The 23121-nt window shown below is 45.6% G+C and overlaps 1 protein-coding gene across 1 annotated transcript in view; it reads right to left on the bottom strand.

Moving 5' to 3' along the window:
* LOC138913486 (uncharacterized) overlaps positions 1-23121 on the bottom strand; it is a 116754-nt gene that overhangs the window by 71184 nt on the left and 22449 nt on the right. The window contains exon 2 of the mRNA XM_070217349.1: positions 4229-4391. Coding sequence (XP_070073450.1) covers positions 4229-4303 — 75 coding nt within the window. The 5' untranslated portion in view covers positions 4304-4391. The remainder of the gene's footprint in view (positions 1-4228; positions 4392-23121) is intronic.

Below are 23121 nucleotides of genomic sequence, written 5' to 3'. Positions count from 1 at the left end.
AATATACAACAAACAACTAAAAAATGTATACCAAAAACAACAAGGTTTGCAGCCAAATTTCCGAATTCCTCGAAGAATTTGGTTACTTCATTTTTGAGGAGCATCGGCAAACCCTGGAGATGATTTTCTCCAATCTCCAAAGGATGGACAGAGTCGGTGAGAGAAAATCCAAATATGGTGTCATTTCATATGCTGTCATTTCCCTGGGCCGAAGATGATGTAAGAGAGGGTCCGGATTCTTGTCAATGTCACCAGGCACCATACCTTAGGATTGAAGCTATTGATATAATAAAAAAATATTATAAACTTAACATTAAATTGATAAATAAAATAAATAATTTAAAAAAAAATCTATATATATTTGTAAAAGCAAGTTAATAAATTAATAAAAAATAGGGGTGGAAGTCAGGTATTTCTTTAAAGATTCAATAGCGTTCTCTCTTAATCAGGGCCAATAGCAAATTCAGCTTTATTTTTGGTAAGGTCAGTCAAGGGTTTCGAAATCAGGCCATAATTCTGGATGAACTTCCTAAAGTATCCTGTGAGTCCTAGAAAACTTTCTAACCTAACCTAGGTTCTGTGGCGTCCTAAACTTCGAAACTGCGTCGATCTTCTGAGGAGTTGGAGAAATGGTCTTGTTCAAATATACAACAAACAACTAAAAAATGTATACCAAAAACAACAAGGTTTGCAGCCAAATTTCCGAATTCCTCGAAGAATTTGGTTACTTCATTTTTGAGGAGCATCGGCAAACCCTGGAGATGATTTTCTCCAATCTCCAAAGGATGGACAGAGTCGGTGAGAGAAAATCCAAATATGGTGTCATTTCATATGCTGTCATTTCCCTGGGCCGAAGATGATGTAAGAGAGGGTCCGGATTCTTGTCAATGTCACCAGGCACCATACCTTAGGATTGAAGCTATTGATATAATAAAAAAATATTATAAACTTAACATTAAATTGATAAATAAAATAAATAATTTAAAAAAAAATCTATATATATTTGTAAAAGCAAATTAATAAATTAATAAAAAAAAAATATATTTTAAATTCAAATTTCTGTCTTCTTTTGTTTGGGGATGGGTGTTTGTTTTCAGCTGATTTCAGTTAAAACAAGAGAGAACGCTATAGTCGGGTTGTTGTCCCGACTATCTAATACCCGTCACTCAGCTAAAGGGAGTGCGAACGCTGTGTCGGGTTGGTGTCCCGACTAATAATCGTAACTCAGCTAAAGGGAGTGCGAGGGAGATAGATATATAATTTTTGATTGCGTATAACTTTTTAATGAATGGTCCGATTTGAAAAAAGTCTTCTACATTTCGATAGGTATAAATATACACAACAAAATTGCATTTATACTTTTCGGAAATCTTTAAAGATGTGGGCGCAGGACCCATTTTAAAATCGTTAGTGGGCGATTGTGGGCGTTAGAGGGGGCGTGGCGCTCGGCTAAAATAAACTTGCGCTGCGTAGGAAGCCAAAGAATATGTGGGGGAAATCTCAACCTTCTAGCTTTTGTAGTTTCTGAGATCTCAGCGTTCATACAGACGGACAGACAGACAGACGGACAGACGGACAGACGGACAGACGGACGGACGGACATGGCTAGATCGACTCGGCTAGTGACCCTGATCAAGAGTATATATACTTTATGGGGTCGGAATTGCTTCCTTTTAGCTGTTACATACTTTTGCACGAATTTAGTATACCCTTTTACTCTACGAGTAACGGGTATAACAAGAGAGAACGCTATAGTCGGGTGCCCCGACTATCAGATACCCGTTACTCAGCTAAAGAAAGTGCGAAGGAGATGGAGATAAATACTTTAATCCGCCGTAACTTTTTAACGAATGTTCCTATCTACATTTCGATAGGTATTGATGAACACCATAAAACTGCATTTTTACTTTTCCGAAATATTGAAATTTTTAAAATCGTATATATGCGATTGTGGGCGTTAGAGGGGGCGTGGCACCCTTTTGAAACAAACTTGCGCTGCGTAGGAACTCCTAGAATCGGCATGCAAAATGTCAATCTTCTGGCTTTTATACTTTCCGAGATCTCAGCGTTCATACAGACAGACAGACGGACAGACGGACAGACGGACAGACAGACGGACAGACGGACATGGCTAGATCGACTCGGCTAGTGATCCTGATCAAGAATAAATATAGTTTATAGGGTCGGAAACGCTTCCTTCTACCTGTTACATACTTTTGCACGAATCTAGTATACCCTTTTACTCTACGAGTAACGGGTATAAAAATTCGAAATATGTTTTCAATGCCAAGCAAAGGGATCCCTGTTCAAGGTTGTTCTTGGTCATACTAATTAAAGGCACGTGATATTTTCTAGTGCTTATGCTAATTAAAAGGTCACTCTTGTAGTGGCGCTTGCTAACAACAACCTGTTGCCACTCTGATCACACCATATTATCATATAGGTTTCCCTCCCGTCGTATTTTTAAATCTAAGTAAGTAAGTAAGAAAACACCACCTTTTCCCTAATTAAAGTTTGTGATTTGGGGACTATATTAAGAACTCTTTCATATATTTTAGATGGAGCCTTAAAACTTTTGTCTTCATATTTAGTGTATAAGAAAAGCCTGTTACAAAATTCCAAACAAACGTGAGCTAAATGTAAATTTACATATTCTTTTTGTTCGGGGTGAATGTTTGCTTCTCAGTGGCAAGCTAAGGGATCCCCTATTCAAGGGTGTTTGTGTCGCTGGCTCTCAACAACTTGTTTGTCTGTCTGACCCCACCATCCCATTCTAGTATGGTAATTAAGTGACCCCGTACACGTGTGAACATGTCAAGAGCCCGTGACATTTAGATGTTTCTTCCCCTCGTTTCACCCCATTTCCAGATATAAACACCCCCACACCCGTCACACCCCAGTAACTTTTGCCCCCCTTAACTAAATTCCCTCGTATCCACTACATATGACGCTATGATCACCTGTCACACCCCACTAACTTCTCCCCGTTTAACTAGGATAAGCCAGATAAGCAAAGGACACCCGTCACACCCCAGTAACTTCTCACCCGCTTAACTAGATTCCATCCCCTCGTTTCACCCTATTTTTCTAACTTCTCCCACGTTCGATCCCGTTAACCTACTCGTCAACCACTTAAGCAGAATGCCTCCCCTCTTTTCACCCCATTTCCTAGATATGACGCTATGATCACCCGTCACACCCCAGTAATTTCTCCCCCGTTTAATTAGACTCCCGATTTCTGGACCGAATTTCTTATCACCCTAAATAACGATCGCCCGTCACACCCCAGTAACTTCTCCCCGTTTAATTAGACTCCCGATTTCTGGACCGAATTTTTGGATCTGATTCCTGAATACAAATCCTAGATACAAAAGCTGGATATAACTATTGTGGACCATAATTAACGATCACTCGTCACGCACCTATTAACTTTAATTACCCCCCACACCTGTCACATTGTCCTGATTTATTACCCTAATTAGCCTAATTAATTACCTCCTCCTCCACTTTTGTATCCAGAACCCGCATAAACATGCTACTTATAGTCGAATGCCTCGACTACTAAATACCCGTTACTTATCTAAAAATCTTTAAAACAAATATGCCTTCTTGTATGTTTCGCGCGACCCTTTTAAAATAATTTAGATTTTGAATTAACATTTTGGGAATTATATCATATATATCATAAAAGACAAATAATAATCAATTTGAATTCGGCGGTCTTTTAGAGCTGGCAGCCTTTTTCCAGCACCAGCAGAATTTCTGCCTTGCTTTGTCAGCGGTTCCAAAGCATTATGCTAGATGGCGCCATCGCCAAGTACAAAATTGTACTACGCCATCTATAAACAGTTTGGTACCACTCCTTTTAAAGCGGAAATGTAGGCGCTAGACAGGTTTTTGCGTTAAGAGCGTTTGTTGGCGTTAGAGTGGGCGTGGCCCATTTTCATGATAAACTTGCGCTGAATAGGAAGATAAGAAAGCTAAATCCACAACACCAACTTTGTAGCTCTTATAGTTTCTAAGATCTCAGCGTTCCCACGGACAGACAGACGGTCAGACGAACATGGCTAGATCGACACGACTAGTAATCCTGATCAAGAATGTATACTTTATAGGGTCGGATACGTTTTTTTCTACCTGTTACATACTTTGGCCCGAATTCAATATACCCTTTTACTCTAAAAAGTAACGGGTATATGTACATATGTACAAATGACTTGATACTTACTATGCAAATGTTTTCTTTAATATCGGGCAGCTGTAAATGTTCGATACCAAGTTTTTTGATATGAAGTATAACCATGGGGGCTACCACATCAACCTCTTCGTTAATTATTGTCCATCCAATATTTTCCTCATCCAAGTCAGATGATCTATTATCCTTCTGTAACCTAAACCATTAATAAAAAATACAGTTATGATTTTGTTGCCTAATAGAAGTACAAATATAAATAAAAACAAGAGAGAACGCTATAGTCGGGTTGTTGTCCCGACTATCTAATACCCGTCACTCAGCTAAAGGGAGTGCGAACGCTGTGTCGGGTTGGTGTCCCGACTAATAATCGTAACTCAGCTAAAGGGAGTGCGAGGGAGATAGATATATAATTTTTGAATGCGTATAACTTTGAAAAATGTCTTCTACATTTCGATAGGTATAAATATACACAACAAAATTGCATTTATACTTCTCGGAAATCTTTAAAGATGTGGGCGCAGGACCCATTTTAAAATCGTTAGTGAGCGACTCGGCTAAAATAAACTTGCGCTGCGTAGGAAGCCAAAGAATATGTGTGGGAAATCTCAACCTTCTAGCTTTTGTAGTTTCTGAGATCTCAGCGTTCATACAGACGGACAGACGGACAGACAGACAGACGGACAGACGGACATGGCTAGATCGACTCGGCTAGTGACCCTGATCAAGAATATATATACTTTATGGGGTCGGAAACGCTTTCTTCTAGCTGTTACATACTTTTGCACGAATCTAGTATACCCTTTTACTCTACGAGTAACGGGTATAATAAATATAAAAAAATATGTATATCCACTACACAGTGCAACACGGAAAATGTAACCGAAGTGTTGTTGAAAAATTTGGAAAATTTCCTTTACAAAAAACTTTTTAATGCGTACCCAAAGTCAATAGTGGCAAGCATGTACTCAGTTTTGCACCCCACTGTACACTAGATTTATAAATTAGTACCAAAGCATGCAAATAACTGTTGACCGTTTTTTTCCTTACGCTCTACTCCCGAGAACAACCGAAAAATTGCATACCCCTTCGTTCTTTCTGTGCGCAGCAGACTTCGTTATCTTTCGTTTTGGTTTCTGTTAACTGCTTTACGTTGAGCTGTTCGTGAGAGGCACTGTTACCGAACATCAATGAAAGATACATAGGTCACTCCCACTGGAAGACTTAGTAAAGCACCAATTGACTAAAAAAGTCATCGCAAACGGTCTTTTCCCGAATTCAACTATACGAGGTAGTCCCGTCGGCTGCCTGATGGTTCGGCTTCTAGTCTGTCTTTACTGGCACGTACTATCAAAGTAGGAAAGAGTTTACTGCCGACGGGACTACCTTTTAAAATTGCGGTGCGCAACCACCGCCCTTAAGTTTCGCTAAAAATGAAGTGTAAAACTAGGAATTTACCCCATTCCATTTCTTGTCAGATTTAATATTTATACCCGTTACTCGTAGAGTAAAAGGTATGTAACGTGCAAAAGTATGTAACAGCTAGAAGGAAGCATTTCCGACCCTATAAAGTATATATATTATTGATCAGGGTCACTAGCCAAGTCGATATAGCCATTGTAACGAACTGATTATTTAGGTCTACTCGCTACGAGATTCGTGCGGCTAGCTCAGTATAGTTGTGTGTTCGTCCCACCAAATTTATATAAACGTGACCGCCCAGTAGATCAGTGAGAAAGCACAGAATTCACGGGTTCTTAGTGGGTTTATTGCGGGTGTGATAGTACAGTGATCTTGGTATGGCCACTCGTGGCCGTCGACGATTCCTGGTCGCCTTGATGATTTGGTGTCGGGGAGTGCTGACGGAGTGCTCCGGTTCTGTAGCTCCCTCGACGATCTCTGCAGCTCCCTGAAGATCCCTGAGGCTCCCTGAAGATGCTTGGCGTTGCTCGTCTCGGCGGTGTTAAATCGACCCCTACTCGTAGCGTCTTAAACTCGCCAAGAGTTCAGCTGCGCGGGTTTAGAGAAGCGTCACCGTTCTCAGACTAGGGTGAACAGAGGTCGCGATCTCCAGGAGTGTCTCCTCTCAATGCACCACCGTCTGTCCCTTGCTCTGTCCCGGATGGTCCCACTAGAGTTCCACTCAGATCGCGCTGGCAGTCCAAGTTACGCAAGGATGCTGCCGAGCGCTTCACTTCGCTTCTACGCCTAGTGCAAACGAACGTTCCGCCCTAGCTTCACCCTTTGGCTTATCGTCCTTGACGTTTCCGCGTAGGTTGGTCTGTCGTGGTGTGTGGCTGCTCGGCTTGACGTAGCGTGGCTCGGGGTCTTAGTCGTACGCCGATCCGGGACTACACGACTCAACCGTAGGGCTGTTATGGAGTTCTCCACTTGAGACCACAGACGCTCGACCGATCTCCCTTCTGGCTCATTTCACTCGGGGTTCCGACACACGCCGCTCCGGGACTACACAACTCAAACCGCAGGGCTCTTCTGGAGTGCTCCACTCGAGACCACAGACGATTGACCGATCTCCCTTCTGGCCGATAGGATAGGATCTTCCCAAGCTCGCGATTTCTTGTCGCAGGCTTTCACCACTCAGGACCTGTTCGACGCTCCAAGCTAGATGCGAGGATTTCGTTGAGACAGGAATGAAAGCGGATCGCCTTGACCTAGCCGTGTGACGCCCTCTGGACCTCAGCTACCTGTGTCTCAATTCGGAGATTCCTGGTGATCCAATCCCGAACGTCTCGACGTAGCGATCTCGATCCTTGTAGGTTCCCACGGCGTTGCTTCCGGCGACTCGACTTTCGTTGCTCACTGACTGTTCACTGTACTGGCTGATTTGTTCACGTGGATTATCTGGACTGATCTTGATAGATTGACTCTTCGTGATCGACTGATCCTGCTGCCAGCGCCCGGCGGCTTTATATAGGGCCTCCGGGTACCGTTATTTCCCCTTTGCGCTCTGTCAGCGGCAACTCTCCATTCTGGGTCCAAAGTCCGTGGTTCCCGTTTGACCCACTTGTCCTTCACGCACGGCCTCCGCTTTTATTTCTGCGTGTTGCTGCCATCCCGCCGTTCCCGATGGTGCATGTGGCACGCTTGTGTGTTGCTCCGTTGCGGAGATGTGGCCTTTGTCCATCGGCCACTGCAGAGTCCAAAGTCCGGTGTAGTTCCGTTATTTCCTTCTGCGCTCTGCCCGCGGCAACTCTCCAACGCAGGTCCAAAGTCCAAGGTTCCTGATTGACTCCTTTGCACATCGCCCACAGCCTTTAGCTGTTGTTCTGCTTGTTGCCGTCGTCCCGCTCCTTTCAATGGTGCATATGGCACGCCTGTGTGCCGCTTGGTTGCCGAGATGTGGCACTTGACCTCCTAGTCCGAAGTCCACGGCAGAGTCCAAAGTCCGGTGCCTGTTCCGTTAATTCCTTTTGCACTCTCGCTCTGCCGGAGAAGTCTCCACTTTCTCTCTCTCTCTGCACCCTTGTTCTCCCGACTCTCACTCTCCAAACTCTCTCTTCACCTTGAAGTCTCCACTCTCTCTTCGCCGCGCCGCTACTACGCTAATTCGCCGTAACTGGTATGCGGAAGTTTTTTAAAGAAAACTCGTTCCTACTCTCTGGCGTTCGCTAGTTGTTGATTCCCTCGGCGCTCTCTCGGTGCTCCATCGTTGCTCCCTCGACGCTCCCTCGACGCTTTCAACTCCGAGAGTTTCTACGGCGCAAGTCGGCATCTCTGCAGCAATTTGAACTTCCCGCGCCGCTACTCCTTATGGCCACACTGCGCATCGGTAGCCGTCGGCTATCGCTATGCCAGCGGCCCGCAGTTTGAATTTCCCGCGACGATCTTTGAACTGGTTCCCCTTAGAACCGATATTCATAACCTATCGATATTCCTCAGCTATCGATATTGCAGGAGTAGCGTTGCCACCTGATCGCAGCGATATTCACCATGATATTTCCATTTTCGTGTGCCCATCGATCGCACTATCGTCCAGTGACAATCGACCGCCTTATCGAGGCGCCCCCGTCCCTAGTTCATGGTGAGTTGCAAAAATTGTTCCCGTGAGTGCACATTCGGTGATTTTGTTCTTGTTTTCTAACCCTTTTTTTTCAGATGCTTCCAAATTATGCCCTTCCTTGCCCTTGGGTCTTGGGTCAATGCCCCTGACCAGTCCGGCTGCGGCGTAACCGTGGATTGCCGCATTCTGTCAGCCAATGGTTTGTTTACCACTTTGGTTGTGGTGAGTTGCCCAATTGGCTGGACCGGCATTTACTCTGTTTATATTCCAGGGTTTTTGTGTTTTTCTTCCGTTTGGTGATTTCTCTCAGGGATGTCTGGCTAGATACGGTATAGCCCTAAAGCTGTACCGTCTCCCCCCTTTCTTCGGGGCACGTAAAAAAAATCTCCGTGCATATGATTTCCTGCGTGACTTCATCTTGTGCGTTTCTGTTTCCCGCGGCGTGTTCTTGGATGCCTCTGGTGAATGCCCGACGACCAGTCCGCTGCTAGTGTGTGTCCTTGTGTATTCTGTGTATCAGCGTATCTGTGTATTCTGTGTATCCTTCGAGTTCCCTGGGGTTTCCACGAAGTTTCCCTGTAGTTTCCTCGGATTTACCTTGTAGTCTCCCTGGAGTTTTCGTAGAATCCTTGGTGTGATTTTGTAGAATCCTTGGAGTCCTCGTAGTATCCCTGGAGTGATTTTGTAGAATCCTCGGAGTGATTTCGTAGTATCCTTGGAGTTCTCGTAGTATCTTTGGAGTGATTTTGTAGAATCCTCGGAGTGATTTCGTAGTATCCTTGGAGTTCTCATAGTGTCCTTGGAGGTCTGGTAGTATCCTTGGAGAAGTTTCAATGTTGTTGTTCGTTTGTTGATTCTGCCTGTTGCGTTCGCTCGCTTGTTTCTTGTTGTTTAAGCTCGCTTACATGTATGGTCCGCTCTTTCTTAGTGTTTACATGGCGTATTTTACATATTACAGGCGAAACAAAATCCACGACCTGGAATGGCCCGTCGTATCTAGGGGCCAACTTTGCTGCAAATCCTTCGGCCGCTTTTGATAAGTGGTGTTCTTTGGCCCACACGATGTCGCCCACTGCTGGTGTCCATTGCCTCCTCCTTAGATTATAATGCCTGGCTTGATCCTGGGAGGCTTTTTCCAGATTTCGCCGTACGATCTGAAAGATCTCCCTGAGTTTATTGGCGTTTTCGTCCGGCGTTTCGGTAGCTCGTCCGGTTCCCAAGTTTTCTCGATCGTATAGGGCGCTCGGTAGTCTGGGCTCTCTGCCTTGAGTAAGAAACGCCGGGGTGTAGCCAGTGGATTCCGAAACGCTGGTGTTTACTGCCAGCATGAGTTCCGGCCATTTCTCGTCCCAATTTCTCTGGTCCTGCCCGGCGAACTGCGCAATCATTGTTTTCACAGTCCTATTCGCTCGCTCGGTCGGGTTCTCTTGCGGGGTGTATGGAGCTGTGAACTGTTGTTTGATACCCATATCGGCTAGGAAACCCTTGAAGATTCGGCTGGTAAATTGTACTCCGTTCTCCGTAATGACCACCTTCGGGACCCCGTACCTTGCGATTATTCGTTCTCTGAAAGCTTTCTTTAGAGATTCGGCCGTCGCGCTGCGCAGTGGTACCGACTCAGTCCACTTGGAGAATCGGTCTATCAGTACTAGCAGCATTTGGTTGCCGTGCTTTGAACGCGGCAGGGGTCCGACGAAGTCCGCACATACCGTTGCCCATGGTTCCTCTGGCACCTGCGTTAGCATTTTGCCAGCCGCTTGCATTTGATTCGGCTTGAATCTCATGCATATCTCGCATTTTCTAACATGGGCTCGGGCATCTCTGTGCATGCCTGGCCAGTAATATCGTGCTGCCAGCCGTGCAATCGTCCTTCGGCTTCCAACGTGGCCCGCTGAAGGTGAGTCGTGGTTCTCTTTTAGCACCGTTTCCCTTAGAGCTTTAGGGACGCACATCTTCCACGTTGCGACATCCTCGCTGCCTGCTCGGTGTGGTATGTTTCTGTATAGGGTGTCACCTTCCATCACGTAGTCCGGGTACTTTTGCGGTTGGGTCTTAATCTTCTCGCGCATTCCTTGAGTCCAGCTCCTTGATCCCTCGAAGCGTTTCTGGTAGTGGCTGTCTTGACAGGGCATCCGCCACCACGTTGAGCTGTCTTTTCCGGTACGATATCTCGAAGTCGTACTGCTGTAGCTCCAGGGCCCATCTGGCGATCCTTCCTGAAGGGCTCTCAATGCTGTTTAGCCACTTCAGGGCCATATGGTCGGTTACTACCCTAAAGTGGTAACCTTCCAGATATGGCTTTAGCTTCCGGATCGCCCAGACGATTGCTAAGCACTCCTTCTCAGTCGTCGAGTAATTCTTCTCGGCGCCGTTGAGTGATCTGCTTGAGTAAGAGATTACATTTTCGCCGTTCTCCGTCTCCTGGGTTAGTATTGCCCCGATGCCGTAGTCGCTCGCGTCCGTCTGCAGGGTGAACGGTTTGTCGAAGTCCGGGCACGCCAATACGGGGTCTGCAACGAGTCTTGCCTTGACCTCTTCGAATGCCTTCTGATGTTCCGGTGTCCACACCCACTTGTTGCCCTTGCGTAGCAAATCGTTGAGTGGTTTGACTATTTTCGCGAAATCAGGTACGAATCGGCGGTACCACGATGCTACGCCCAGTTACTGTCGGAGTTCTCTTACTGTGGATGGTGGTTCTAGTTCGGCGATGGCTGCTACCTTTTCCGGATCCGTGCCTATTCCTTCGCTGGTCACTCGATGGCCTAGATACAACAGTTCCTTCTTGAAGAATTGGCACTTGTCTGGGTTTAGCCTCAGATTGGCTTCTTTCAGCCGCCGAAACACTTCTCTCAGGTTCGCTTTGTGTTCTTCTAGCGTGCGTCCGATCACTATTTTATCGTCCTGGTAGGCGAAAGCGTGGGGTGACATTTCCGGACCAATTACTTGGTCCAAAACTCGTTGAAAAGTCGCGGATGCCGAATGGAGACCGAAAGGCATAACCCTCCACTGGAACAAACCTTTTCCGGGCACCGTGAAAGCCGTGTATTGCCTGCTGCTTTCCTCCAGTGGGATTTGCCAGTACCCATCCTTCAGGTCCAAACTGCTGATGTACCTCGCTTCTCGCAGTTGGTCGAGGATATAATTTATGCGCGGCATTGGGTAGGCATCCTTTATCGACTTTGCGTTGATCTGCCTGAAATCGACACAGAGTCTCCATTTGCCCGTCTTCTTCTTCACCATCACGATGGGGGAGCTGTATGGGCTCTTTGAGTGCTCTATATACCCCATTTCGAGAAGCTCATCCACCTTCGCATTGATCTCCCCTTGAACTTTGGGATTCTTGGGGTAGTATCGTTGCTTGATTGGTTTGTCGTCTTTCATCGTGATCAGATGCTCGGCCATGTTGGACGTTCCCGTCATGGTGTTGAAGTCGGCTAGCTGTTCCTCCAGGAATTTCGCTGTGTCGTTAACCTCGCTTGTGTGTTGAACGAGTGCCACCGATAGCTTTTCCTCGAGCCACCCATTGTGTCGGTTCCTGGCCGGTATTGTGATCTCGTGTCCGGCGCACTTTATTACGGTCCGCCAGTTCCTCGCTTATGAAGCTCGCTGTTGCCCCGGTGTCGATTGTGGCTTTATACGTGCCTCCACCTATCGTTACCGCTGCGGACAACTGCTGCTCCTCCTCGATCAGCTTGCCAGTTAGTTTGGAGAGGAAGCATTTTGCGCTCCCCGCCCGCCTCTCTGCGGCTGAGATCGCTGACCATTTCCCGCTCTTTGACAGCACTCGACGCTCCTGATACCCACTTTGCCGCACACCCAGCAGAACAACAGGCGCTGGTTTCGACAGCCGCGTTCCCAGTGCCCGTGACCGCCGCACTTTCGGCAGGCCTCCTGGGGGTCTGTGATGTGGGTACTCTCCCGTGGTCTCTGCGTTGTGATTGGTGGCCTCCACAAGGGGTTTGTTGGCTGCCTCTGTTGGTGTTGTATCGGCGGCCGCTGGCGTTCATACGGTGGGTTGGTTGCCTGTTGCCGGTGGTCTTGTAGGGGCGGTGTCCATTGACTGTTCCCACGGGGTTCCTGGTCGCCAGTGTTCTCGCACCGTCTGCACATCGTTTGTGCCTGAGCTGCTGGTTTTGCCCTGGCGAATTTGTTCTCCTGGGCAAATGTCTCCCATTCCTTCTCCAGTTCCTCAAACTCGTCGGCTAGGTCCATGAGTGTATCCAGGTCTGCCACTGTGTATGCTCTGAGGGCGATCTTTAAGTTCGGTGTGCAGTTCTGGCGGATGATGGTGAGGTCCTCTGTCGGCGAATAATTAAGTGGCCTCATCATTGCCTGTATGTCGATCATGTAGTCCTTAAACGTCTCCCCGTAGCCTTGCTTCCTCTGCTTGACTTTGTCCGAAAGTGTGGAGAAGAAGTCCCTCGGCAGGAAGTATGTGTTAAAGCTCTGGATGAATTCCGCCAAGGTTTGCCACTGTTTGTTGTTAGAGATGAACCATTTCAATGCCCTCCCCTTTAGTAATTCTGGCATGGCGCGGGGAATCATATCCAAATCCAGGCCGTATGTATTTGCGGACCACTCCACTTGCTCCAGAAACTCGAACGGTTTCGCGGACTTGTTTCGCAACCTTTGCATAATCTGGTTGGCTGGGTGTCGGAGTCCGTACCGGTGCTGCTGTTTTCTGTACGAACTCTGTATTTTTCCTCTCCTGGCTTGGCTCCCTCTTTTGTGCCTCCTTTTGCATGTTGTCGATGCTCAGGCTTGCCAATAGATATTCCCCTTCGGCGGGACTCAATGTGATGCTTGGGGCTGTTTTCTCGGTCACGTCACAGAATTCACGGGTTCTTAGTGGGTTTATTGCGGGTGTGATAGTACAGTGATCTTGATATGGCCACTCGTGGCCGTCGACGATTCCTGGTCGCCTTGATGACTTGGTGCTCTCCTCGTTGACGGAGTGCTCCGGTTCTGTAGCTCCCTCGACGATCTCTGCAGCTTCCTGAAGATCCCTGAGGCTCCCTGAAGATGCTTGGCGTTGCTCGTCTCGGCGGTGTTAAATCGACCCCTACTCGTAGCGTCTTAAACTCGCCAAGAGTTCAGCTGCGCGGGTTTAGGGAAGCGTCACCGTTCTCAGACTAGGGTGAACAGAGGTCGCGATCTCCAGGAGTGTCTCCTCTCAATGCACCACCGTCTGTCCCTTGCTCTGTCCCGGATGGTCCCACTAGAGTTCCACTCAGATCGCGCTGGCAGTCCAAGTTACGCAAGGATGCTGCCGAGCGCTTCACTTCGCTTCTACGCCTAGTGCAAACGAACGTTCCGCCCTAGCTTCACCCTTTGCCTTATCGTCCTTGACGTTTCCGCGTAGGTTGGTCTGTCGTGGTGTGTGGCTGCTCGGCTTGACGTAGCGTGGCTCGGGGTCTTAGTCGTACGCCGATCCGGGACTACTCGACTCAACCGTAGGGCTGTTATGGAGTTCTCCACTTGAGACCACAGACGCTCGACCGATCTCCCTTCTGGCTCGTTTCACTCGGGGTTCCGACACACGCCGCTCCGGGACTACACAACTCAAACCGCAGGGCTCTTCTGGAGTGCTCCACTCGAGACCACAGACGATTGACCGATCTCCCTTCTGGCCGATAGGATAGGATCTTCCCAAGCTCGCGATTTCTTGTCGCAGGCTTTCACCACTCAGGACCTGTTCGACGCTCCAAGCTAGATTCGAGGATTTCGTTGAGACAGGAATGAAAGCGGATCGCCTTGACCTAGCCGTGTGACGCCCTCTGGACCTCAGCTACCTGTGTCTCAATTCGGAGATTCCTGGTGATCCAATCCCGAACGTCTCGACGTAGCGATCTCGATCCTTGTAGGTTCCCACGGCGTTGCTTCCGGCGACTCGACTTTCGTTGCTCACTGACTGTTCACTGTACTGGCTGACTTGTTCACGTGGATTATCTGGACTGATCTTGATAGATTGACTCTTCGTGATCGACTGATCCTGCTGCCAGCGCCCGGCGGCTTTATATAGGGCCTCCGGGTACCGTTATTTCCCCTTTGCGCTCTGTCAGCGGCAACTCTCCATTCTGGGTCCAAAGTCCGTGGTTCCCGTTTGACCCACTTGTCCTTCACGCACGGCCTCCGCTTTTATTTCTGCGTGTTGCTGCCATCCCGCCGTTCCCGATGGTGCATGTGGCACGCTTGTGTGTTGCTCCGTTGCGGAGATGTGGCCTTTGTCCATCGGCCACTGCAGAGTCCAAAGTCCGGTGTAGTTCCGTTATTTCCTTCTGCGCTCTGCCCGCGGCAACTCTCCAACGCAGGTCCAAAGTCCAAGGTTCCTGATTGACTCCTTTGCACATCGCCCACAGCCTTTAGCTGTTGTTCTGCTTGTTGCCGTCGTCCCGCTCCTTTCAATGGTGCATATGGCACGCCTGTGTGCCGCTTGGTTGCCGAGATGTGGCACTTGACCTCCTAGTCCGAAGTCCACGGCAGAGTCCAAAGTCCGGTGCCTGTTCCGTTAATTCCTTTTGCACTCTCGCTCTGCCGGAGAAGTCTCCACTTTCTCTCTCTCTCTGCACCCTTGTTCTCCCGACTCTCACTCTCCAAACTCTCTCTTCACCTTGAAGTCTCCACTCTCTCTTCGCCGCGCCGCTACTACGCTAATTCGCCGTAACTGGTATGCGGCCGGCAATCCGTTATTGTTGTTGCTGCCATTTGTGGGGAGTTATTCAACTCCTCACACCATGTCCGTCTGACCGTCTGTCTGTCTGTCTGTCTGTCCGTATGAACGCTGAGATCTCGGAAACTATAAAAGCTAGAAGACTGACATTTTGCATGCAGATTTTAGGAGTTCCTACGCAGCGCAAGTTTGTTTCAAAAGGGTGCCACGGCCCTCTAACGCCCACAACCGCTTAGATACGATTTTAAAAATTTCAATATTTCGGAAAAGTAAAAATGCAGTTTTATTGTGTTTATCAATACCTATCGAAATGTAGAAGAAATTTTTTAAATCGGACCATTCGTTAAAAAGTTGGGGGCTGTCCATATATTACGTAATCACCTAGGGGGGAGGGGGTCATTGAAATGATTATGTTTGATTACATGGGAAGGGGGGGGGGTGTCTTGCACAATGATTACGTAATCATTTTATATGAATTTTTGTATTTAAAGAATTTATTTAAAAACTTTTTTCCTTTAATTGTATCTACAAACTTAGATAGGAAAGCAGAGAAAAAATATCTGTAGTGGCTGGGCGGCGAAAAAGAGAATGTTTAGTGGTTCAATCACACGAAGGACGCGAGGACCTGGAATGGCTTGACGATGAGTATGTTGGAGATAATATCAGCGTAGACGAACCGAATGTGTCATACCAAACTTCATTTATAAACAATATTAAAGATTGGGTTGCATCTCCGTTTGAATCCACCAGATTAAAACAAAAAAAATTTTATTCTTGGGATTGCGTAATCATTGGGGGGGGGGAGTGTTTATTGAATGATTACGTTTGATCACCAGGGGGGGAGGGGGTCAAAAATCACCAAAAACGTGATTACGTAATATATGGACAGCCCCTTACGGCGGATCAAAGTTTTTATTTCCATATCCTTAAAGAGTGACGCAACTTATTATTTTTTATTTTTTCTTTCTTTTATGGATTAAGGATACAAAAAGGCTATATATGAAGGGGTGAGACCATGGCCTTAGAAATTTCATACAAAAACCCACCGGGAAAGTGGGAAGGTTGTTTTTTGTGTGTTGAAAATCCTGTTCCTTCTAGCAGAAAGAGTTGGAAATCCTGTATCTTCTAGCAGGCGACGGGGTATGGAAAATGTAAATTCCCTTGGAAAACCACATAGAAACCTCATTTACCACTTACTTTTTGTGTCACCCCCGTGTATTTTGAAACTAGAGACGGAAGAAATGTAAGGGGTAAATGAGGTTTTGTCCCTTCCGCTTGTATATCATATTTTCCAGAGGAATGTTCCCGCTGGGAAAAGTCCACCCTAATGCACACACACATGCGTAAAAGACTTTATTGAATCGTCGCACAGTAGCGCCTTGGGCCAAAGTTAACAAATTTTTCCCTTAAAAAACACACAGTTTTTAGGTAATTTTTCGCACTTCCGGGTAAATTTTGAAAACTAGGTATCGAATCGCTTTGCTTCTTTTTTTCACTGATTGCTGTGTTAGTTAGGAGTAAAAAAGGCAAACATATTGCAGTTTGCCAGCCGCATTTCTTAGTTATGCGTTATTTGCTAAACGTCCATTTTTTCAATATTTTTCAACTTTGATGGAAAAAAAGGAGCCAAAAAAGGTAAAAAAGTCATGTTCCCAAATGTTGTATTTGTGTCGATCCCTGGTAAAATCAAGACCTGTTTTCAGGAAATCTGTTAATGTGTTCTTTTATCTAAAGAAATGTAAGTTTTTTTTTTATTTTTTTTTAATGTTTTGACTGACAATCACTTGAATTTTAACGATACAAACAAACCATTTTTTTTTTATTTTTTTTTTAATTCTTTTTAATTTTTTTTTTGTTTTTAGTAGTTTTTACAAATTAAAACCAAGGACCGTAAATAATCGTTTCTTGAGATTTTAATTTTAAAAAGACTACTGTGATATTTTGTTTTAAACGTCAAAAATAACGTTCTAATTTAAGACAACCTTAATTTTCTGGTAAAGAACATCTCCCTGATTAAGAAATGGGCACTTCAAATTTTTTGTATGGTGTCAATTTTTATACCTGTTACTCGTAGAGTAAAAGGGTATATTGTATTCGTGCAAAAGTATGTAACAGCTAGAAGGAAGCGTTTCCGACCACATAAAGTATATATATATCTTGATCAGGGTCACTAGCCGAGTCGATCTAGCCATGTCCGTCTCTCCGTCTGTATGAACGCTGAGATCTCGGAAACTACAAAAGCTAGAAGGTTAAGATTTTCCACACATATTCTTGGGCCTCCTACGCAGTGCAAGTTTATTTCAGCCGGGCGCCGCGCCCCCTCTAACGCCCACAATCGCCCATTAACGATTTTAAAATGTGTCCTGCCCCCACATCTTTAAAGATTTCCGAGAAGTATAAATGGAATTTGTTTGTGTATATTTATACCTATCGAAATGTAAAAGACATTTTTCAAATCGGACTATTCATTAAAAAGTTATACGCAATCAAAATTGCGGGACACCAACCCGAGTACAGCGTTCGCACTCCCTTTAGCTGAGTGACAGGTATTAGATAGTCGGGACACCAACCCGACGATAGCTTTCTCTCTTGTTATACCCTTGCAGCTTCTAAACTAATAACTGGAACTCAATGCTGTGTATAGGAAAGTTAAAGAACATTCTATTACCTGTAAATTGAGTATAATATGACCCAAATCAGGTTATCAAAACTCAAGATAGAAAATAAAAAGTGGCAAAAAATGTTTTATACACTTAAAAAAAAATTGACACCATACAAAAAATTTTAAGTGCCCATTTCTTAATCAGGGAGATGTACTTAACCGGAAAATTAAGGTTATCATCGATGAGGAAGAGGTCGATTTTATTTTGTAAACTGGTGTTATTTATAAATTCTGTTTCATGATTAATTATTTCTTTATAAAAGCTTAAATTAGTAATATGAAATAAATCTGCATATGATTCATAAATGAGAACATGTTTGGTATCCTTTTAAGGAAAGAAATGGTTGGTATATTCCATAATTTCGGATTTTTTTAATAATAAGTACGTTAATGAAATCATTATCTGGAATTTAAGACAAAACATTTTTATTTAAGATTTTATAATACCTTTATGAATCGTACGATTTCTGCTGTTATTTATAACTTTATTAGGAAGATTTTAATTAACTACTTGTTTTTATACCCGTTACTCGTAGAGTAAAAGGGTATACATTTAAAAAAAAATGTTTAAAATTCATGTAGTTTGGTAAATATACATACGAGCAGTTTGATGATGAAGAGTTCGATCCAATATCCTCAGTTAGGATAAACGACATTTGTGCGTTCTCTGAATCACCACAACGATCTTTGACAGCACTAATCATACCCTTCAGTTCCAGATGTCACTTTTCCCTCAGTAATCCCCAAGGGAAAACCCGAGGACAGGTCATTTGTACCTCAGGACGCACCGAGGACGCCCCATAGAGAAAATTGTATGGGAGTTCCGCTTTTTCCTTCAGTACAAAAACAAATTATAAGACAAGGAAAGAGAGCGCAATATATAAATACCGACTGCTCTGCTGTCGTCGAGAGCGGCCGAGCGTTTGGCCTAAGGAATTATCCCCGACATGGGATGCCAGAACTGAAGGGTAGTTTTAAAGTAGTTTATTCAATATACATATTTAGGAGCAGTTTGATGATAAAGACCAGGGACCGAAAATAATGATTATTTTTTTTGAGTAAAAAATAAAAATCTCCATTTAATGATTATTTTGTAAGCAAAAAAAATATCGCTCAGAAATAATGATTATTTTGTGAGCGATATATTTCGCTCAAAAATATCACTCAAAGTGGGATTGTATCCGTCCTACGCGGAATTTTACAAAGATTTAAATGTGCTCTTGTAGGTAGAACCACGGAGCACATATTCCGTTAAGAAAAAGATAAATTTTCTTTGTATAAACCGCTTAAAAAAACAAATAAAATCTTTTTGTATAAAAACACTTTCTGTGGGAATCGAACTCGTGCTTACAGCTCGGTGGACCAACACACTAACACCCAGCCCACATGTCGGGTTGGATCTAAGTGGAATAGTTCATAACATCTTGTTAAGTCGTTTTACTAATAAATAAATGACATAAAGTTCTAAGGTTGATACAACGTGTTGTATTTAAGCATACCTCATGTCAACTAAAAACCGCGTTTTAAAAAGTTTATACAAAGAAATCACCTGCTTTTATTAACTCGATGTGTGCTCCGTGGTTCTACCTACAAGCAGAAATTTAAAAGTTTGTAAAATTCCGTACAGAACGGCTGTAATCGCACTTTGAGTGATATTTTTAAGCGAAATAATATCGCTCACATAATAATCATTATTTCTGAGCGATATTTTTTTCGCTTACAAAATAATCATTAAATGGAGATTTTTATTTTTTCACTTATAATGATTACGGTCCCTGATAAAGACATCTGAAAATTTAATACAGTTTTGTATTACAACGCGAATACTTGTGATTGCAGGGAAATTTGATATTTTATTTTTGGCGACGACGAAAGGGAGTTTGCGCAATGAGATTCATATAACAACTGACTCTTTAATTTCAATATATAAACGCTTAAGCCTAACTTAACGAAAGGGGCGAGAGACGGGGCGAATTCGCGAGCGCGATTAAAGCTTTATTGCGCTCCCGCTCCCGCCTTACACTATTCAACATATTTCATTATAAAAGCGCAAAGTGCGCAAACACCGCCCCCTCTGAAGGACCAACGTCTTCAGCACGCCACAGGCAGCACCGCCAGCCTTTGGACCGCTCGCCGATACGTCGTATCCTTTGTTTTGACGTCCGCCACTCGGACCTTGCCGTCAGCGCCGACGTGCACCGCCACGATCCGACCGATCATCCACTGCTGCGGCGGAAGATTGTCCTCGGCGACGACGACAAGAGCTCCCACGGCGACGTTTGGAACCTCCTGGTGCCTCTTGTTTTTCGCCTGGAGGCTCGAGACGTACTCCCGGGACCATCGCTGCCAAAACCTGTGCCTGAGACACGAGACACTGCGCCATCGTCGCAAGCAGGTTGCGCTGACTTGGTCCGGGAGCGCTGCTGAGGGTGGAGCTAGTAGGGGCCCGCCGATCAGGAGATGGCCTGGGCTTAGTGCTTCGCCGTCGTTGGGATCCGTGCTGATCGCTCCGAGGGGCCTGGAGTTGAGAACGGCCTCCACGCTGATGAGGAGAGTTCCGAGCTCCTCCGCGGTCAGGATTTCTTCGCCGACCATCCGAAGGAACAGGTGCTTTGCAGACTTCACACCTGCCTCCCAAAGTCCACCGAAGTGAGGTGCTCTAGGCGGTATGAACGCAAACTCGCATCCTCTTCTTGATGCGAATGTTGCGATACCGCCCCCCTGCTCCTCCAGACGGGCCCGGAACTTTCTCATGTGGCGATCGGCTCCGACGAAGTTCGTCGCGTTGTCGCACCACACCTTCTCCGGAATCCCGCGTCGACTCACGAACCTTTGGAATGCCAACAAAAACGCATCAGTGATGAGGTCAGACACTAACTCTAAGTGTACCGCTTTGGACGCAAAACATACAAACAATGCCACGTATGATTTGTACGGCGGCTTGCCACGGATACGATACGTTGTGTTAAATGGGCCACAAAAATCAACACCACAGATATTAAAGGGGCGGAGAGCTCGAAGTCTGTCTGATGGCAAGTTCCCCATGATTTGCGTCAAAAGTTGAGGCTTGCACCGAAAGCAACGAATGCAAGACCGAACTGTTCTGCGGCAAACTTCCTGCGCATTCACCAACCATATCTTTTCTCGCAACAGACTTACAAGAGCTCGAGGGCCAGCATGACAATTTGTGACGTGCAGGTAGGACACGTAGGCTTTAACAAACTGTGAGCCTTTCGACAACAACAATGGGAATTTGGCTTCGTACGGGATAGGAGCATTCAATAACCGACCTCCAACTCGCAGCAATGTCGAGGAACATCAATGTAGTTTTTTCTCCTGGAGAAAAGGGCTTAGTTTTTGAATATTCGTTGCAACCGGTTTATTTTTCAGAATTTTGCCTATGTCGTCACTGAACTCGTGAGATTGAATCACTTCCACTATTTTCTCGAACGCAAAATTCAGTTCTCTTGGAGTAATACTTTTTTCAAAAGGCTGCGACACTTTTTTGCACCTTTGAATAAACCGAAAGAGCCACACGAAAACCCTTAGAAGCCTTATGTGCGACGAAAAGGATTCTATTTTCTGAAGCACACAATTAGGCTCAGGGATAACCACAAGCGCCAAAGCTGATTTGCGTAATTCCATCGACACGACATCAGCAGGTACTTCGAAGTGTCGATTCACAGGCCAATCTTTTTCTGCATCGAGCAAAAACGACGGCCCAGCGAACCAAATGGAAGCTGTGAGTTCCTCAACGTCACATCCCCGTGACACGATGTCCGCTGGGTTTACTTTCGTGGGGACATGTCGCCAAATTGCTTTTTCCGACCACTCTTGGATCTCTGCAACTCGGTTTGAGACGAAAACCGACAACGACGACGGATGCGTTTTAATCCAATGCTGAGTGATCTCCGAGTCCGTCCATAGGAACACCTTTGTGATCGGAAAATTAAGCAATGGTCTTACACGATTATAAAGATCCGCAAGGCGGGGCAAAGTTTTCGTCTTGAGGGGAGCTACTTTGGATTTTGCTGTCAATAAAGATACTTCTAAACCTTCAGCGGTACTAGTGCAAACGTAGATGCACGCTCCATATGCTCGCATGGAAGCGTCAGCGAAACCATGTATTTCTGCCGGGACTTTGGCGTCTGTATGAACGAATCGCGATACCTCGATCTTGGGCAGTTGCAACAGCGTTCCCTTAAAAGCTTCCCAAGATGTCTGCAGTTGCATCGGCAGCGACTCGTCCCAGTCTAACTTTCGAAGCCACAGTTCCTGCACCAACATTTTTGCCCTAGTCACTAGAGGGCACAACAGGCCAAGCGGATCGAAAAGTCGGGCAGTCACCGACAGTATGTTTCGTTTTGTCGCACGAAGATCCAGGAAAGAGTCATCCAACCGAAATTGAAAGTAATCTTTACCCGGCAACCAAGCCACGCCAAGGGTCTCAGTTACGTCTGAGTCTGCCGTTAGCGGCATGACAGCGCTTTCAGATGCGGATAACTCTGGGCAGTTAGAAAACCACTTTGCCAATTCAAATCCTGCCTCTTGCAATACCTGAGAAACTTCGTCTCGAAGGCTTAGCAGGTGCTCAACGCATCTGGCGCCAGTCAACAAATCGTCAACATAAAAGTCATTCTGAATGACCTTGGCGGCTTTTGGACACTAATCCTGCGCGATCTCTCCAAGCCGATTTAAACACCGAATCGCCAGATAGGGGGCTGGCGAAGTACCATAAGTCACGGTGTTCAGCTTGAAGATTTTTAGAGACTCAGATGGATCTCGTCTCCACACTATGAGCTGAAAGTTTCGGTCAGCTTCGTCAACCATTACTTGACGATACATCTTTTTTACGTCTGCTGCAAGCGCAAACTTGTGCAGTCTGAACCGAAGCAGGGTCGAATACAGCTCCTCTTGAATGGTGGGGCCAACCATCAAGATGTCATTCAACGCGACCTGCGTCGATGTACGGCTCGAGGCGTCGAATACCACTCTCAACTTTGTCGAGGTGCTTTGAGGTCGCAGCACGCCTTGGTGCGGAATGAAATAGTGCGGACTGTCTGGGATTTTATTGTTCGTAGAAGACATATGGCCCATCGCTTCATATTCTTCCATGAATTCCAGATACATCTTTTTTAAAGAAGGATCTTTGGATAATCTTCTTTCAAGCGACAAAAATCTACGTTTCGCAACTTCATATGATGAACCAAGAGTGTTTGGGTCAGATTTGAACGGCAGACGAACCGAAAATCTCCCGGACGACAATCTTTGAGTGATTTTCTCAAAGTGTTGCTCACAAAGTTGCTGCTCAGGAGTATGGACCTTGGCCTTGGGCGGCAAGTCCTCCACAGACCAAAATTTCTGCAGGGTTGTGTCGATTGACTCCAACACTTCTTCCTGGCAGCTGAGATGTACCAACTTTTCCGTATTTCTTATTTTTTCTGAGGCACATCTCCCTGACACTATCCAGCCGAGAACTGTTTTTTGCAAAATGGGAAACTCAGGCCCTTGCTTTATCTGGCCGACTGACAATAGTTCAAAGAACGAGGCTGCGCCTATAAGCATATCTATTTTTT

Source organism: Drosophila takahashii, chromosome 3R (genome assembly GCF_030179915.1).
Source record: "Drosophila takahashii strain IR98-3 E-12201 chromosome 3R, DtakHiC1v2, whole genome shotgun sequence".
NCBI lineage: Eukaryota > Metazoa > Arthropoda > Insecta > Diptera > Drosophilidae > Drosophila > Drosophila takahashii.
Note: the sequence above shows the minus strand (reverse complement) of the source record. Positions and strands in the feature narration are given on the sequence as shown.